Source organism: Sorex araneus, chromosome 6, assembly GCF_027595985.1.
Source record: "Sorex araneus isolate mSorAra2 chromosome 6, mSorAra2.pri, whole genome shotgun sequence".
Classification (NCBI taxonomy): Eukaryota; Metazoa; Chordata; class Mammalia; order Eulipotyphla; family Soricidae; genus Sorex; species Sorex araneus.
Genome location: NC_073307.1, coordinates 149244242 through 149263290, shown reverse-complemented (window position 1 = coordinate 149263290; position 19049 = coordinate 149244242). Strand labels below are relative to the sequence as shown.

Sequence of the window (19049 nt, the reverse complement as noted above, 5' to 3'; positions counted from 1 at the left end):
TTTATCTCCTCTTACAAACCCTTGCCATATGGTATATAACAATCTCATTCTAGTTTTCCTCTAAAATTTCTGAAATCAGAGGTCAGATTTAGGATCTTTCAGCTTCAGTAAAAGTAAGAAACTATGTCTTGTTTTCAGGAAAGCTTAGTCTGAGCTCTCCATCATTGCTCTTATAAAAGATGATGTGAGATTAAGAGATTTAACTCACAAACCCTAGCTTCAATGTTGTGACATTGAACGAACTCATGAGAATGGCAAAGAATCCAAAATATTACACAAATAATTGACTTCATGTGGCATAAATTCAACAATAATATTTCAGAGTTTTCAACAGATACTTCAGTATACTTTTCTGTTAATATTTCCCTGCTTTAATTAATCTTAAGAAAAATTTTCAACCTTCAAACACAGAATCTAAATGCAAAATCTCTTCCAGTAAAGACAGAAATTGGTCAGCTTAAATTGGGGGAAAAGGTTGAGTTATCACTGACCTGGATCTAGTTGACTGTTTTCACATTGGCCCCACTCACTGTCTTCTTCCCTTCAGGGCAGGGACTTGGCAGCTGTAGAAACTGGTATCCTTATCTCGTGAGAAAACTCACCAGGAACTTTTTATTTGGAACTTTTACTTCCTTTGAAAACATTTAATCTAGATTTACTCATAAAATGAATAGAGCTGTATTATTTTCAACATAATTTCATTGCTCTGGAATTATTTTTCACTCATTCATTGGTTGCCCACAGATGTATAAATGCATCTTCAAAGTCAATTCCCTCAATAATTAGAAGTATATTGAATCCAAATTATAAGCAATGTATAGGATGAAAATTCTTCTAATCAGGAAAAATTAGCACATGGATCTATAAAATATACTCTTAAATAAAATTCATTCAATTGCATACTGCACTCCAAAGTGAAGTCTGTCTGTTTTTGCTCCCCCAAAGTACCTGAATCATGTGGAGTCAATTTCTTGTCTAATTTAAGCTCTTGTTCTGGATCTCCATAAACTGGGAACACTGTCTCTAAAATGAATCTTTATCCTGTTGATACATGGCTCTGATTGTTATTTTCTTAAAATTCCTTCTTTATTATTCGTCCTCCATGAACTACGATCAGTTCCCATTGTTTCTGGAGAAGTGTTTAAGTAGTCTTTCCCAAAGTACAAGCTGTGGTGATGCATTGACCTGCAAATCCTCAGAGTCCTTAATTGGGTTGAAATCTTGGCTGGAAGCACCAGCTAAATTCTTTACTCCTGCTTTGCTCTCCTCACATCAACAGAGGCATCACTGGCTACAGATTACTGTTAAACACTAAAGGTAATGTGGAAAGCTTTAGGGCTTTGTTGCTCATTTTGACATTGCTAAGTATGGAAATAGGATGTGAGATGCTTAGAGTTCAGACATAGACTTCTGTCTGAAAACAGAACTTCTAAATGCTATGGTTGCCCTAGAATATAAGCGCCAGGTGTCTGGTACATGGGTCAGGGCCTGACACCTGGGAGGCATGCATTCTACTACAAAAACCATGTCCTGGTTAGAGGTTTAATATTTTTCTTGGAACTGGAGCAGGAACCTAGACTACTGGACTCAATGCTATGGAAGATTGAGCAGTAGGCTAGAGGGTGGGCTTGATGGTATAACTGTTGCTTTGTCTGTGTGAAGTTCTTGGTTTGATGATGACATTCACATGCTCTTTGAGCACCATCAGGAGCCATTTGTGTACTGCAGGCGTGGTACAAAACAAGCAACCAGTGAATTATTGCAGAGTCACAGATACATCAATACTCTAAGTAGAGTTTGGAGATGACAAATTCTCAATGTATCCCCAGCGAATTTACTTTTCTTTCTACCTAACTTTGAGCATTTCAGTGAAATAATACACTTTCATTCAGCAGCCCCTGTGAAATAGACTTAAACATTAACACTCATACATGAAGACACTAGATGAAGGAATAGAAACTCTTTAGAAAAGAGGCCCCACTGTATATTTTTTTTTCTAAAAATGTCTCAAACAATGAAAACTACTTCTACCCCAAACATTTTATTATTTGAACCTAATGGGGTATCAACATCAATTGAACATGGTGGAATGAATAATTACGCACCTTTTTATTTGTGTGTTTACTATATAAAAGTGCTTCCTATTCAGTTCTTTAATTCTCACTTTGTTCAATAAGTGAATAAAATTGATTGTCATATTTCATAGATCAAGAAAACAATGCTTAATTAATTAGCTAAAATTTTAATGAATCAGAATTCAGGTATGACTCTGTGTGACTAAACATGCATTTGTGCCTCTCTGGATCTTTTAGCATCCCTTAATTTAAACTGACACAAAATTAAATTTCTTACATATATCTCTGACTTCCAGAGCTCTCTCTCTCTCTTTTTTTAAACTCTTTTAACCTTTGTGGTTTGAACTCATGTGAAGGAGGGTTTTCTTTCATAATAAGCCAGGCTCACAGTGTGACAGGTGACAGATAATATTTATGAGACCATGAATATTTGACTGGCCATGCAACAGGAATTTTCTTCTTTTTTAAAAATTTTATTGATTCACCATGATATATAGTTACAAGCTTACATGTCTGAGTTACAATCACACAATGATCAAACACCCATCCCTCCACCAGGGCACATTCCCCACCACCAATATTCCCAATATACCCCCACCTTTCCCACCCTCCCACTGCGTCCATTGCAGACAATATTCGCCATAGTATCTTCCTACTTCTGGACATTATGGTTTGCAATGAGAGGTCATCACGTTTGGTCTTTATCTACTTTCAGCACATATCTCCCATCCCGACTGGTTCCTCCAACTATCATTTTCTTAGTGATCCCTTCTCTATTCCAGCTGTCCTCTCCACGCCCGCTTGTGAGGCAGGTTTCCAACTATGGAGCAATCTTCCTGACCCTTGTATCTACTGTCTTTGGGTGTCGGTCTTGTGTTATGCTATTTTATACTCCACAAATGAATGCAGTCCTTCTATATCTGTCTGTCTCTTTCTGATTCATTTCACATAGCATGATGCTCTCCATGTCTATCCACTTTTAAGCAAATTTCATGACTTCATCTCTCCTAACAGCTGCATAGTATTCCATTGTGTAGATGTACCAAAGTTTCTTTTTTTTTAATTTATTTTTTTTAATTAGTGAGTCACAGTGAGGGTACAGTTACAAATTTACCCATTTTCATGCTTGTGTTTCCCTCATACAATGTTCGAGAACCCATCCCTTCACCAGTGTCCATTCTCCATCACCAATGAACCCAGTATCCCTCCCACCCTCCAATCCCATCCCCCCACACCCCACCCCGCCTCTTTGGCAGGGTATTCCATTCTGTTCTCCCTCTCCTTTTGGATGTAGTGGTTTGCGATGGGGGTATTGAGTGGCCATTGTGTTCAGTCTCTAGTCTACTTTCAGCAGCATCTCCCATCCCGCGCAGGATCTTCAACCACATTTTACTTGGTGTTCCCTTCTCTATCCAAGCTGCCTTTCCCCTAGCATGTGAGGCCAGCTTCCAAGCCATGGAGCCAACCTCCTGGTATTATATACTACTATTTTTGGGTGTTAGTCTCCTACTCTGTTATTTTATATTCCACAGATGAGTGCAATCTTTCTATATCTGTCCCTCTCTTTCTGACTCATTTCACTTAGCATGATACTCCATATTGATCCACTTATATGCAAAGTTCATGACTTCATCTTTTCTAACAGCTGCATAGTATTCCACTGTATAGATGTACCCAAGTTTCCTTAACCAGTCATCTGTTCTCGGGCACTCGGGTTTTTTCCAGGTTCTGGCTATTGTAAACAGTGCCGCGATGAACATACAAGTGCAGATGTCATTTTGACTCTACTTTTTTGTTTCTCTGGGATATATTCCCAGAAGTGGTATTGCTGGGTCAAATGAATCAAATGGAAGCTCAATTTCTCATTTTTTGAGAAGCGTCCATATTGTTTTCCAAAGGGGCTGAACTAGTCGGCCTTCCCACCAGCAGTGTAGAAGGGTCCCTTTCTCCCCACATCCTCTCCAACAGCGGTTGCTTTTGTTCTTTTGGATGTGTGACATTCTCTGTGGTGTGAGTTGGTACCTCATAGTTGTTTTGATCTGGATCTCCCTGATGATTAGTGATGAAGAGCATTTTTTTTCATGTGCCTTTTGGCCATTCATATCTCTTCCTAGGGAAAGTTTCTGTTCATTTCTTTGCTCCATTTTCTGATAGGGTTGGATGTTTTCTTCTTGTAGAGTTCAACCAGTGCTTTATATACCCTTGATGTCAACCCCTTATCGGATGGGTATTGGGTGAATATCCTTTCCCATTCTGTAGATTGTCTTTGTATTCTGGTCACTGCATCTTTTGCGGCGCAGAAGCTTCTTAGTTTAATATAGTCCTGCTTGTTTATCTGTTTTCACTTAATTGGTCAGTTGCATTTCATCTTTGAAGATATCTTTAGCCTCAGTATCATGGAGGGTTTTGCCGACCTTGTCTTCAATGTACCTTATGGATTGTGGTCTGATGTTCAGATTTTAATCTATTTTGGTCTGACTTTTGTGCATGGTGTCAGATCGAGGTCTGAGCCCATTCTTTAGCATGCAGTTGTCCAGTTATGCCAGCACCATTTGTTAAAGAGGCTTTCCTTGCTCCACTTCACATCTCTTGCTCCCTTATCAAAGATTAGATGATCATACATTTGGGGTTGTGTGTAGGGATATTCCACCCTTTTCCACTGGTCTTTGGCTCTGCCTTTGTTCCAGTACCATGCTGTTTTAATTGTTACCACTTTGTAGTAAAGTTTAAGGTTGGGGAGGGTGATGCCTCCCATCATCTTTTTCCCAAGAATTGTTTCAGCTATCCATGGGCGTTTGTTGTTCCATATGAATTTCAGGATTGCTTGATCCATTTCCTTGAAGAATGTCATGGGTATCCTTATAGGAATCGCATTGAATCTGTATAATGCTTTAGGGAGTATTGCCATCTTGACATTGTTGATTCTCCCTATCCATGAGCAGGGTATATGTTTCCATTTCCTCATGTCCTCTTTTATTTCATGGAGTAGCGTTTTATAGTTTTCTTTGTAGAGGTCCTTTACTTCTTTATTTAAGCTGATTCCAAGAGTACCAAAGTTTCCTTAACCAGTCGTCTTTTCTTGGGCACTTGGGTTGTTTCCAGATTTTGGCTATTGTGAACAGTGATGCAATGAACATATAGATGTCATTTCTACTGTTCTTTTTTGCAGACTCAAGATATAGTCTTAGAATTGGTATTGCGAGGTCATATGGAAGCTCAATTTCTAGGTTTTGAAGGACTGTCCATATTGTTTTCCAGAAAGGCTGGACCAGTCGGCATTCCCACCAACAATGAGAGCGTCCCTTTTTCCCCACATCTACGCCAGCACTGGTTGCTTTTGTTCTTTTGAATGTGTGCCAGTCTCTGTGGTGTGAGATGATATCTCGTTGTTTTGATTTGCATCTCCCTGATGATTAGTGATGTGGAGCATTTTTTCATGTGCCTTTTCCATTTGTATTTATTTTTTGAGGAAGCTTCTATTCATTTCTTCTCCCCATTTTTTGATGGGGTTGGAGGTTTTTTCCTTATATAATTCTAGTAATGTCTTGTATATCCTGAATAGTAATCCCTTATCAGATGGGTATTGGGTAAATATTCTTTCCCATTTGCAGCAGGAACTTTCTTTACAACTCTTTTCTCCTCTGTGTTCATTAAAATCCCACAGTTTATGTATAACTGTGATCATTTTTAATAGAAAATGTATTTGGTATAAATTTTTTTCATTTGCTATAGTTCTTCAATGAAGAAAAATACATTTGAGAAAGGGACATTCAGGGAGGGAAGCCTGATTTGAAACCTTTAACCAGACTTCACATGGGGGCTAAATATGTAATGTAAAGGCAGGTATTTCTCATTTAATTATCAGGGAAATATGGTCTAGTGTCTGAGTCACTGTCCCATAGTGACCGGGGTCCCCTGGTGCATTTGGGACCGATAGACATCTCTAGGCTGATGGATGAAGGAACAGATGCACAGGCTGGTAACCAATGGTGATTTTATTCAGGTCAATCAGGATTACTATAGAGAAATCATAAAGGTTTGGGGGACAGCAATTGCACATAGGTGCGGACAAACATTAACTTAAATATAAACAGATGTAAAGCACCTTTTTTTTGCTTTTTGGGTCACATCTGGCACTGCACAGGGGTTACTCCTGGCTCTGCACTCAGGAATTACCTCCTGGCAGTGCTCAGGGGACCATATGGGATGCTGGGAATCGAACCCGGGTCGGCTACGTGCAAGGCAAACGCCCTACCTGCTGTGCTATTTCTCCAGCCCCGTAAAGCACCTTTTTTAGTTGAAATTCTTCTAGAACATCCACCCAATGGCAGTATTCTAGCTAGGGGCTCCTGCACTCTTGATTCCTTCTAGGAGAATCACCCAAGGGTGGCATACCATCTGGAGGCATATTGCTTTTTCCTTTATTGGTAATCCATTAAGTTTACTTCTTTTTTTTCCTTTTTGGGTCACACCCAGCAATGCACAGGGGTTACCTCCTGGCTTTGCACTCAGGAGTTACTCCTGGCAATGCTCAGGGGACCATATGGGATGCTGGGAATCGAACCTGGGTCAGCCGCGTGCAAGGCAAACTCCCTACCTGCTGTACTATTGCTCCAGCCACAAAAGTTTACTTCTTAATGTCTTTCCTTCTTATAAACACAGTAAGAGATAATCGACTCTTATTTATACCCTAGAACAAGCTTATGAGCTAGACTCATGGTAAGGATGGCATTTCCTGAGTAACATCTTGCTATATTTCCCAGACTACAGTCCTTAGACCAGGTTAGTTTTTCTAGCCCAATAGGGTCTTCTTTCGGTTTCTTCTTTTTTAGGTCAGAGTTTGTTTCATGACCATGCTCTTAAATTATTAAATTCTTATGACCCTTAGGCTGTCCGGGTCAAAACCAGGGTATCTTACGGCTTGCCCTGGGTCCATTCAAGTCCCTGGGTGGGACCCACTTTTTTGGGTGTAAGGAACTGAGGTCAATGTAAGGGCAACTAAGGCTTATGTCACGTAAATATGACTAATGCCCAGGAGTTAATATTTTTCAGAGTCAATTAACTATCATAATATGAAAGCATAGTACTAATGGTCTTCCTGTGTCTATAAAAAAGGGACATTTCTCAAATAAAAATATGAAAAGGGCATAAAGGAAAGAGAAAAGCAAACATTTCACCTACATATATAAAAACCAGAGCCATCAGAAGGTTTCACTTTAAAAGTTCCCATGTCTGACTTGGAGATATTTGCCAACCAAATAGGGGGAGTAGAACACAAAAGAGAGGTTAAAGATGAATACAGAGGATTAGAGTGCCTCAGTAGAATTGGGTGTGCTCCCAGGAGCACTGCAGTGGGTGGAATGCAAATAACATAAGCTCTCTGCAGGAGGAGAAAGGAAAGTCCAATGTTTAGCTAAAACTAATAGTTGGAAAGATCACACTGAACCAAGGGTTAAAAGCAGGTAAAGGGATATACCTGATAACCTTTCAGTATGTGCATTGCAAAGCACAATTCCCAGAAGGATCAGGAGAGAGGGTGGGGAGGGAGAGAGAGAGGGAAAGAGAGAGAGAGAGAGAGAGAGAGAGAGAGAGAGAGAGAGAGAGAGAGATAAGTACCTGCTATAGAGGCAGGCATGGGCAGGAGACAATGGTGATGGTAAGGAAACTGGGTACACTGGTGCTGGGAAACGCACACAGGTGGACGTTTGGGAGTTTAAACACTTATAACTGAAACTGAATTATGAACAGCTTCGTAAGGGTCTAACTCACAGTGATTCAATTTTTTTTTAATCTTAAAAAATATGTTTTGTTGAGGTACCTCGGGCCTGATCAGGGCCTGAGTGACACACACTTTCCATGTGTAGGACCATGTCTCATCCCCTTCCTCTCATGGCCCCCTGCAAGCTGTTGGAGGTAGCAAGGGAGGGGCCCTAAACCCCACTGGATATGGTCTGGCAGTCCCAGCATTATAAGAACCAATCCGTGTCCACCACACCCTTAGGTCCTAGCACTAAATCATGAGGCTTAGTTACCTTAATATCACCAGGAGTAGCCTCCAGTTGCCCTGGCCCTGCTTGGGAGGCAGCTCCTCCCCCAAAGATTTTATTGAGACTCTTTGCATCTAAGTTCATTATGGATATTTGTAAATTTCTCTTTTAGCAATCCCCTCTCTCTCCTTCTCTCTCTCTCTCTCTCTCTCTCTCTCTCTCTCTCTCTCTCTCTCTCTCTCTCTCTCTCTCTCTCTTCCCCCCCACCCCCTCTCTCCGCCCCCCCTCTCTGATTTGGATGTTAGGATAATATTAACCTCCTAGAAGCTGTTAGGAAGACTTCTGGTTTCTTTGATCTTTTGGAAGATCTTGAGGAGGAGAGTTAATAAGGCCCCACAGTCAATTTGGTAGAACTCTGTAGGATATCTGTCTGGTCCTAGTTTTGCTTTGGGGAGAAATTTTGATTACTCTTAAATTTTCATCATTAATTCTTCTGACATAGATTTCTTATTTCCTGAGTGTCCCAATCTCCGCTCTCCTGGTGAATAATTTTTTAGTTTGCTTTTGGGGTCTCTTACTTAGGCCTCTCCCCTGTCTCCCCTCGCCCTCCCTCTCTCTTTCTCATATTGTTCAAATAAACTGTTTACTTCATGAAAAAAATGATAATGCATTTCTCTCTAGAGAAGAGCAAATAGGAGATAACCTTTCTCCAAGGTGACAGCAAACATTTGGTATTATCAACATTTTATTTTGGGCCACATAGGAGAAACATTGCATTAAGATTTAAATGTGATTCTAAACCGTCTTTCTCTGAAAATTAAATAAGAGACCCCTGCCCTTTACATTACAATTAGTAGCCATGTGACCTTTGGTATAACTTTTTAAATCATTTTTCCCCTTTCTGAATGCAACTGTCTTAAATGAAGTTTTCTTTTTTGAAGAACTAAAGCAGGATAAAAAATTTCACTCAAAAAATATTTCTAATTAAAAATTATTACAGTTCCATATAAAATATTGGCTTTTGTAAACATGGAGAAGAAAACAGTTGTGAAGAAAGTTCCTGTTTGGCTAATTATGAAAGAAAACCCTCCTTCATATTAGTTCAAACCACAAAGGTCAAATAGTTTCAAGAAGAGAGTTCTGGAAATTAAAGTTAAATGTAAAAAACTTAATTTTGTGTCAATTTACATCAAGGGATAAATGAGGCTGGAGAAGCACAAATGTATCTTTGGTCACAGAGTCATATCTGAATTTGTTTCACTAAAATTTTAGCTAACTGTTTAAGCTTCAGTTTCCTAATTTTTTTGGCTCTTTTATGGGTCACATCAGCAATGCACAGGAGTTACTCCTGGCTCTGCACTCAGGAATTAACTCCTGGCAGTGCTCAGGGGACCATATGGGATGCTGGGAATCGAACCCGGGTTGTCAGCATGCGAGGCAAATGCCCTACCTGCTGCTATCACTCCAGCCTCTTCAGTTTCCTAATTTATGAATCAAGACAATAAATAGTATTCACTTATTCAACAACAGTGAGACTAAAGTAACTGAATAAACATAAAGCATTTTTACATATTTAAATGCACAAATAAAAAGGTGCATAATTATTTATCCCTGCTTGTTCAATTGTTACATTGAAATAATAAAATGTTTTGGGAAGAGATAATTACCATAGTTTGAGAGTTAAAAGAAGCAAAAGACAAAATACATTTTTTCATGAATTTCCTTCTTTAAAATCAGTGTACTTAAAATGGCTCCCGTTATACAACAACCTTCACACACTTCCCTCTTATTGTGGTGGGAAGATGCACACTGGTGGGGTGCGTGTTTGAATATTGTCTGTAATGAACTATCGTGAATTACTTTATGAAAATAAAATGTATAAAAATAACAAAAAATAAAATAAAACAAAATAAAAATGAGTATACTTAAGTCAGAATTTCACAGAAATGCGGAGTAATCATTATGTCATCATCACCATCATCCTCGTTCTACAGGATCCGATTTCATTCTCTCTTTAGAATCCATAACTATAACTTTGAAGGATGAATTTGATTCTGTAAACATACTATTGCTGACATTTATTCATGGGATGATCACTTATAGAAAATTATGGCAAAACTTACTTTTTTAGGCATTGATATGTAGTGTGAGCTAATGTTATATAATGTCTCAAGAATTGACAATGGCCACTATCCATGCAGTTGAGATCCCCAGATGAATAGACTTTCCCTGATCACTGATTCTAAGCTCTTCCTTAGAAATCTCAAGCTCTGTTCTGAGACAAATGTTTAAATCTCTGGCACAGGGCTCTCCCTTCTTCCACAGCACTGGCAGAGAGAGACAAGGCGCCATCATTAGGAAGAGCTCAGACATCTCACAGTTGCTCCAACCAATTTCATATGTATCTTTCTTCCTGTGTTGGGGATTGAACCAGGTCCCACATATACAAGGCATGAACTTTACCACTGATTCTAGCAATGGCCAGAATCCTGGTCACTGGCTCCACAGGGCATCCTCTCTGACATGACAACTCACCGTTATGTTGGCCCTACCTGAAAATTCATGCCACTTGTGGCATGCTTTGAAGTGGCATGATGCTGGGACAGATGTTTAATTGTCCCTCCAATTGTCATAGCTAGAGGACAGTAGATGTGACCTTAGGCTCCTCTGTCAGGAACTGCTGTCCCCAACATGCTGTGTGCAAGGTCACATCTCCAAAGCCTCTTCAGTATTTCAGCAATTTTCACTAATTTTCATCAAACTCATTTTTTCATATAAAATCATTTCATTTTTTAATACTCTAATAAGATCCATAATGTGATTTTCTTTATTTGGATGATATAAGTAAGTTGGGCTGAAGCAAAGCGGGTAGGTCGTTTGCCTTGCACACGGATAACCCAGGTTCGATTCCTCCGCCCCTCTCGGAGAGCCCGGCAAGCTACCGAGAGTATCTCACCTGCACGGCCGAGCCTGGCAAGCTACCCGTGGCGTATTTGATATGCCAAACACAGTAACAAGTCTCAAAATGGAGGTGTTACTGGTGCCCGCTTGAGCAAATTGATGAGCAACAGGATGACAGAAATAGAGTGATAAACAAGTTGAGAGATGAAATTACTTATTTACATTTATAATGCCCATTAACTTTTTTGGCCAGATGTAAAATCAAATCTATAGCATCCAAACTTGTTTCGGTCATAATAAATACTTTTTAATCATTTAGCATTTCATAATGTTCACCATTTGGTTCATTTTTTATAACTGAGATCTATGGTTAGTCTTGTCCAAATTCATTATAACAACTTTGATGACTTGTAATTTGCTTTAGTAATTATCTTGATTTGGGAATCTTCTTTTCTTTGTGTCTAAAAAAGAACTTTATGAATAAGTTTTTTTAAACTACAAACTTCACCAATAACATTTTTAGGCTGGAAAATGTTCTTTCAAATCTTTAGACAAACAAGTATACACTCAAGTTTATGGTGGAAATGGTGCTTTCTTGGAATCACAATAAGTAAAACCTCTCAAAATTCTGTGGTGACAGACTATTGAAATTCTCAATTTAGCAGATAAGAAAAATGTATATCAACCAATAGTGTTTCTTGGCATTCCTTTGTCTATCTGTTATCTTTGTATTTGCATTTAAAATAAAACTCCACTCTGGCCATAGCACGAGGAATAAAGAGTGTTCAGGAGTAGCGCTGTTGTTTTAGTTCACATCCACAGTCATGACAACACCATGACTTTTATTTGCTCTTAGTACTTTTGTCCTCCTTTGTCGTTTTCTCCTACAGTATTAAATATTACATTTTTTGACTGAATTAGCGTGGAGATGACACTTAACATGGAGATGACAATAATCCAAGTTGGCTACGGATTAAGTTCACTGTTTGCTTTATATTTTGCACTCAAGGACCACTCTTGGCAGAGACCATAAGGAGACTATATCAAGTGCCAGGGATTGAACCCTGGTCAGCAGAGTGCAAGGCAAGCACCCTACCTCCTGTACTATTGCTCCAGCCTGTTTGCTTCTTATTTATAAAGAAACTCAAACATTTAGGAGCCAAGAGTTATTGTGGCTCTAAACACTTCGGTTACCTCACCTTAATGAGACATGAGAATCCTGCCTGCCACCATGTGTGGAATTCTGAAGAAAATTAATTCAGGCAAGATAACTGATGATCCACTTCTGTGGAAGAGGAGGAATACATCCCTTTAAAGCAAACCTTCCACTAAATGCTTATCTAGTCACAAGACCTATTCACGCCCAGTTTTTGTTATTTGCCCCCAGAGTTTCTTCACAACTTTTTTCACTTCTTTATTCCTGAGGGTATAGATTAAAGGGTTTAACATAGGAGTCACTAAGGTGCAAAACACAGTCACAGCTTTGTCAGTGGAGAAGGAGGTCATGGGCCTTAGGTACAGATATGTACAAGGTACAAAGAACAAAATGACAACAGTGACGTGAGAGGCACAAGTGGACAGAGCTTTGCGGCGCCCTTCGGCGCTGTGGTTCCTCAGGGAGCGCAGGATGAAGAAATAGGATCCAACCAGCATAGAAAACGTGAGCAAACACATGGACCCACTGTTGGCAGTTATTAGTGGCCCCAGAACGTGAGTGTCCACGCAGGCGAGTTCCAGCAGAGGCATTAAATCACACAGGAAATGGTCAATGACATTAGGACCGCAGAATGGTAACTGGACCAACAGCAAGATCTGGATCCCTCCATGAAGAAACCCCAAAATCCCAGCCATTACCACCAGAAAAGCACAAACAGGTCGGCTCATAATGGTCATGTAGTGCAATGGCTTACAGATGGCTACATAGCGGTCATACGCCATGACAATTAGCAAGACAATCTCGAATCCACCAATGAAATGTTCAGCAAAGACCTGAGTCATGCAGCCATTGAAAGATATGGTATTCTTCTTAGACACCAAGTCAAAGATCATTTTGGGTGCCATGACAGAAGCATAGAAACCATCTAGCATAGATAAATAGGACAGAAAAAAATACATGGGTGAACTCAGGGCTGGGCTGATGAAGATGGTGACCAAGATGAGCAGGTTACCTGCCAGTGTAATCAAGTATGAGACTAAAATCATGGCTAGTAGGAATTTCTGCATATCTGGATTCTGGGTCAGTCCCAGTAGGATGAATTCAGTTACATTGTTAATCATTCTCATTGATTCTGTTGACTCGTGAGCACATGGTCCATCTGGAAAGATCATAGTAATCTTGAGTGATGATACAATTAGCTTCATTCTAAAATAATTTATCACCCTTTTAATCCTGGTCCCTGACATTTTATACCTGTAACTTCAACATATGCTGTTTTGCAAATAGTTGTTTAAAAAATAGATATTAAATTTCTCCTAATTCTTGTCATTGAATATTGACAATACCCTGTGATTGTCAAAATAAAAGAAAGCATAATATTCTTTCAATTGGGGGGGAACATTTTGCATCATTAACAACTATCTTTGTCAGATTAATTTTATAGATTATATGAGCAAAATATTTTTCAAAAACTTAACTTTGGAAAAAGATAGTCAACTATGTATTGGCTTTGAAAATGTGAATCCTTTTTATTCCTGTAATAAATGCAAATGCACACAAAAAGACTGAGCAGTAGACAAAATTTTCATATTCAAAGTGGCAAGTAGTTGTCTTTATAACTATTCATGTAGTAACATTCATTTCATAACACTGGATTTGTGCCTGGCTTCATTCTTTCTGTATATCTGAATGTATACATGCAAGTGGTACAAATGTCCATGAAAAGTTTAACATATTTGTTAAATAAATTTGCTCTTCTACTAATCTTTTATCACATATAATAATTGTATGGTTTAGACACATAGCCACATTACATTTTAAATTCTAATTTAAATAAATGAACAAGTTTCCCCAAAATCTCTTATAAAGAATGTAAAAATGTTAGGTCACTTGAGATAATACAATCCCCCCCTTTAGTATAAGTTTAATCAATTAATGTGAACTCAAGTTTTTGCTGCTACTGGTAGAAATATAGACTATGCTGAAGATAGCAAAAGAATATATTCTTTAAAAAGTATGCTCTCTACATAAATTTTCAAGTTAGTTCATGGTGTTTTTGCTGAAGGTCATAAGGCATTTTATTCCTCTCCCTCTTTTATATTTTTTCATAATCCCTGACAAACACATAACCACATATTGTTCCTCAAAAATTTCTGGACATCTGACTGGCTTCACTAAAAGTGACTAAGCTATCTTTGGTTTTCAGGAATCCTCACTCTCTAAGTTACTTATTCTCAGGTGATGCTTACAGGTGGTGTTCTGATTAATCATTCTTAATATATTTAATTCACAACTCTAACTTCACTATGCAACATGAAAGTTAGGAAGGGGTAACAATTACAAATCATTACAAAAAAAACATATCGAGTTCTTTATACATAGTGATACCTGAATTTGAAGCACAATATTGCTAAAATGACTTTTCCTAGCTGTGAAAAGTATCTCTTCTGGCAGCATTACAGAGTATGTTTTCTACTGATAGTCTCATATCATTATGTCTGAATTCAGTTTTAGAGACAGTTTTACCCTTTAAAATCACAGAATCTAAATACAAAGACTATTTTAGTAACTAAATTGGATAAATTAAGTCAATTCACTTAAATTTAGGGGAAAAGATATAGTTACACTGACCTGGATCTAGTTGTTTGTGGAATCCTTAGTTTTCACATTGAGATCAGTCATTGCCTTCTTCCTCTCAGAAAAGAGCAGCAGAAGTTCTCCATGAGAGATCAGGGGGACACTGGAATCCATCTCTCTCTGAGCAAGTCTCTCAAACTTGAGCATTTTAGTTTATATTATAATCTTATTTGTTCCAGAAATTTCCTTTGCTCTACAAATTGATTTCTATATACTTTCTGCTTTGCTATGAATGTGTAAAGTCTATTTGAAAGAGATTTCCTCCAGATATCTTAGAATAATATTTAATACAAATTAAAAATAAAAGTAATAAAATCAGGGAAAGCTCACCTACGGGACTAAAAATGAATAAGCAAATCAAATTCATCTGACTGAATGCTGTTTTCTTCCATTAATTTTGCCAAGAGTCTGTTTCCCAAAAAGACCTTGAGCAAAGCGGAGAGAATTCCATTTATTCTTGATGTAAGCCTCTGACCCACACTAGCTAAACTGGGAGCAATCTCCCAAACGGCCCCTCAGGTCGCTGATCCATGGCTGTGCTGCTCTCATCTGTTTAAAGGTCTTCTGCAATTCATTCATCATGAGTGTGGAGAAAGGTTTATATAGACCTATCCAAAGTACAGATTTTGATAATGCTCTGTACGTCTCAAGTACTCAGAGGATCGGTAATTGGTCTTATTATAAACTTTGCTGAAGGGTCAGCCAAAATTATTCACTTTCTCTCTCCTTGGCACCTGGAAACATCATTAAAGGACATAATTTGTAATATCTCTGCTTTTCTTGGATTCAAAGGTTTTTACTTATGTTTTCTACAGGGGCCACACCCCAGGGGCACCTACTGATTCTGTATTATGCTGGTGCTATGGTACCTGGCACTGGGATATTATAGGGGTGTGGGAGAACAAAGCTACCTGAGCCAGGCTTGGTGGCCAACAGGGATATAGCTGGTGGCATTTAGAGGGGCTGTGGAGTGGAGGGGATTAAATATGGTAGGCACCTGTTCTACGCCTTGAAACCATATTCTTGCCCCAAATAGCCTATGTTTTTAGCAGTTAGTCACAGTTTAACTTCAAGTTACATCATAAAAGAACACTTTAGTTGAAATTTGGAGAGCACATTTTCCTTAGGAAAACTAAAATATCAATAGCATAAGTGATCATTCCTAATGGACTCTCTTTCTGTTATTTAAAAGATGATTGACAGTGATCCAACAAACTTATAAATATTGCTTACTTGAAATTTTAAGCCTGATACATTCATGGTTAAATAAAACCAGAACATTTTAATAATGGCTAAAAATGTTTAGTAATCTTGTTTCTAAAGAAATGATTTCTCCACTTAGACTAATACATATTCATTTAAAAATTTAGAATATTGGACTGGAGAGATAGTACAGCAAATAAGACACTTTCTTACATGCAACCAACCCAGGTTCGATTCTTGGTATCTCATATGGTTCCCTGAGCACTACCAGAATAATTCCTGAGTGAAGAGTCAAAAGTAACCTCTGAGCATTGTTAAGTGTGATTCAAAAAAACGTTTAAAATATGGGAGGAACATATGTGTCAGTAAGTCAGTATGTGTGTGTAAAACACATAAACTAATTATCTAGAAATAATTGCTGTTAATATTTTACTCAATGTATGTCACACTTTAGTTCTATTTAATTTCTTCTCTCATTTCCTCCCTCTTCTCTACCCTCTTTAGTTAATTTTTTCTTCTACAAACTTGGTGAAGCCTCTTCTGTCTTCACAGGTAATCTCTATGATGAAATTATTTCTTTGTGAAGCTTATGAGATATCTTACATAGGCAAGTAAGATATCTGTCCTTTCTTTTGCAAAATGGGTCTTTAACCCTTACTTTATGCCCTTATAGAAAGAAGTATGAGGAGCACGATGTCTGCCAGTGACAGATATCTAATATCATTTAGTTCCCTTCCCAGCCAGTGGGAAATAGAAAAAATAAAAGTAAAATGTATTTTTTAGAAAGTATCTGAATTGTAAGTACTGTTAAAAAATATACTGGTAGAATGAAAAAAGACCTATATTTGAGAGTTTTACTCCACAGTTCACTGATATATAACTATAACTTATCTTGTAGGCCAAGTAAGCCAAGGTCTACTATCTTTAAGAAAGTAGTAGGTAGGTGAGACCAGAGTGATAGTACAAGGGGTAGGGCACTTGCCTTGCACATGGCTTACCCAGGTTCAATCCCCAGCATTCCTGAGAACAGCCAGGAGTGATTTCTGAGTGCAGAGCCAGGAGCAATCCCTGAACATTGCCAGTTGTGACCCAAAAAGTGAAAAAAAAAAGTAGCAGGTGTACTACCTTTTAAAAATAAACTTTTGTTTCTTATAATGGTGAATTTAAACTAGTATATATGTGTATTAATTGTTTTTAATTTTTTTATTGAATCACCATAAGAACAGTTACAAAACTTTCAGGTTTAAGTCTCAGTATACAATGATCAAATGCCCATTCCTTCACTGGTGTACATGTTCCACCATCAAGAACCCCAGTGTACTCCCCATCCCACCCCCCACCCTTCCTGTGTGGCAGATGATTTTCACCTTACTCTCTCTTTATTTTGATTGCATTCAATGTTTCGACAGAAAACCCACTTTTATTATTTGGAATTTTCCTCCAATAATCAGACCTGACAAAAAGGCATAATTTGATAATTTGTTTTCTATTGCTGATAATGAAGAGCATATGATTTTGGATTTCTGGTATGTTAGTAATCAAGTCCAGAGTGATTTCTTCCAGAAGCCGCTGGATTCCGAAATTGGTTTGTGTGCCTCTGGGATCACAGCCATTCAGGAGCAGAGCCATTTGTGGCGACCGCTCGGGGTCTCGTCTGGGCAGGGAGCAGCGCTGGTACTGCCTTCCCATCCCAAGATTTACCACGTGCCCCATTACTGCAAACTCGTACCTCTGTCCAATGGGCTCTGGAAGATGGCGTTCGCCATGCTGCCATCACCAAAAGGGAAGGCCAAGGGACAAAAGCCTTTCCCCTCTTGGGGTGGCAAGGGGCTGTAGCTTAGTTCACAGTCTAGAGGCATTTCTGCAAGAAGCCACTGGGTTCTGAAATTGGTTTATGTGCCTCTGGGGCTCTCTCTATAGTTTGGTGCATTATATTTTGCTTAGATATTCAACACCACCGTTCAAGCCAGCCTTCTAGGGGCAGATGCTAGATCATCTATTTTCCATTGCTCACTCTGTGTATCAAGAAAGGTCACGCGGCCGCATAAGTGGCCGTGAAGTTTTGAGAAATAGTTCTGGTCCTCACATACCAGAGCCATGCTTGTAGAAACTCATGGTCACCAGGATTCCTTCCAGAGAAGGCGGGGAGACTGCACCTCTTCCATCTGGGGCACCCCGGTGATATTGGCTCCATTTGGGGCCTGGAGCATTCTCTGGTGTTGCATTGCCCACCAGCCAGGATTCTTCACTGCTATATATATATATATGTATTAATATTAAATGATTCATTCCTAAAACTTACATTTCTGCAATGTAATCTTACTCCAAACAAAAAGGGAATGTGTTAAATAGAAGGCAAACAAATAGATATTTCTATTTATGTTGATATTTATGCAACAAAGTGAATAACTTAATGTCTTCAAGGGTTAAGGGTTAAAGTAGTTCATTTTATTATATTTTACCACCATTAAAGAAAAATAATGGGAGTCAAAGAGTAGAGTAGGCAAGAATTTGCTTTACATATACCCAACCTGGTTTTAATCCCTTGCAACATATGTAGTTGAGCACCTGCCAAGAGTGATCTCCGGGCACTGAGTCAGGAGTGAGCCTTGAGCATATCCCAGCATGAGTCAGAAAGAAAGAAAGAAAGAAAGAAAGAAAGAAAGAAAGAAAGAAAGAAAGAAAGAAAGAAAGAAAGAAAGAAAGAAAGAAAGAAAGAAAGAAAGAAAGGAAGGAAGGAAGGAAGGAAGGAAGGAAGGAAGGAAGGAAGGAAGGAAGGAAGGAGAAAGAAAGAAAGAAAGAAAGAAAGAAAGAAAGAAAGAAAGAAAGAAAGAAAGAAAGAAAGAAAGAAAGAAAGAAAGAAAGAAAGAAAGAAAGAAAGAAAGAAGAAAGAAGAAAGAAAGGAAGGAAGGAAGAAAGGAAGGAAAGAAGGAAGAAAGGAAGGAAAGAAGGAAGGAGGAGGAAGGAATGAAAGAAGAAAGAAAGAAAGAAAGAAAGAAAGAAAGAAAGAAAGAAAGAAAGAAAGAAAGAAGAAGGAAGGAAGGAAGGAAGGAAGGAAGGAAGGAAGGAAGGAAGGAAGGAGGGAGGGAA

General features: G+C 38.6%; 1 protein-coding gene across 1 annotated transcript; it reads right to left on the bottom strand.

Annotated features, from left to right (window-relative positions):
• Nucleotides 1–12316: 12316 nt before the first annotated feature.
• On the bottom strand, nt 12317–13246 carry LOC129405806 (olfactory receptor 4C45-like). Its single transcript, XM_055143352.1, has one exon. It carries the CDS (start codon nt 13244–13246, stop codon nt 12317–12319), a length of 930 nt encoding a protein of 309 aa, XP_054999327.1.
• Between the last annotated feature and the right edge of the window lie 5803 nt (nt 13247–19049).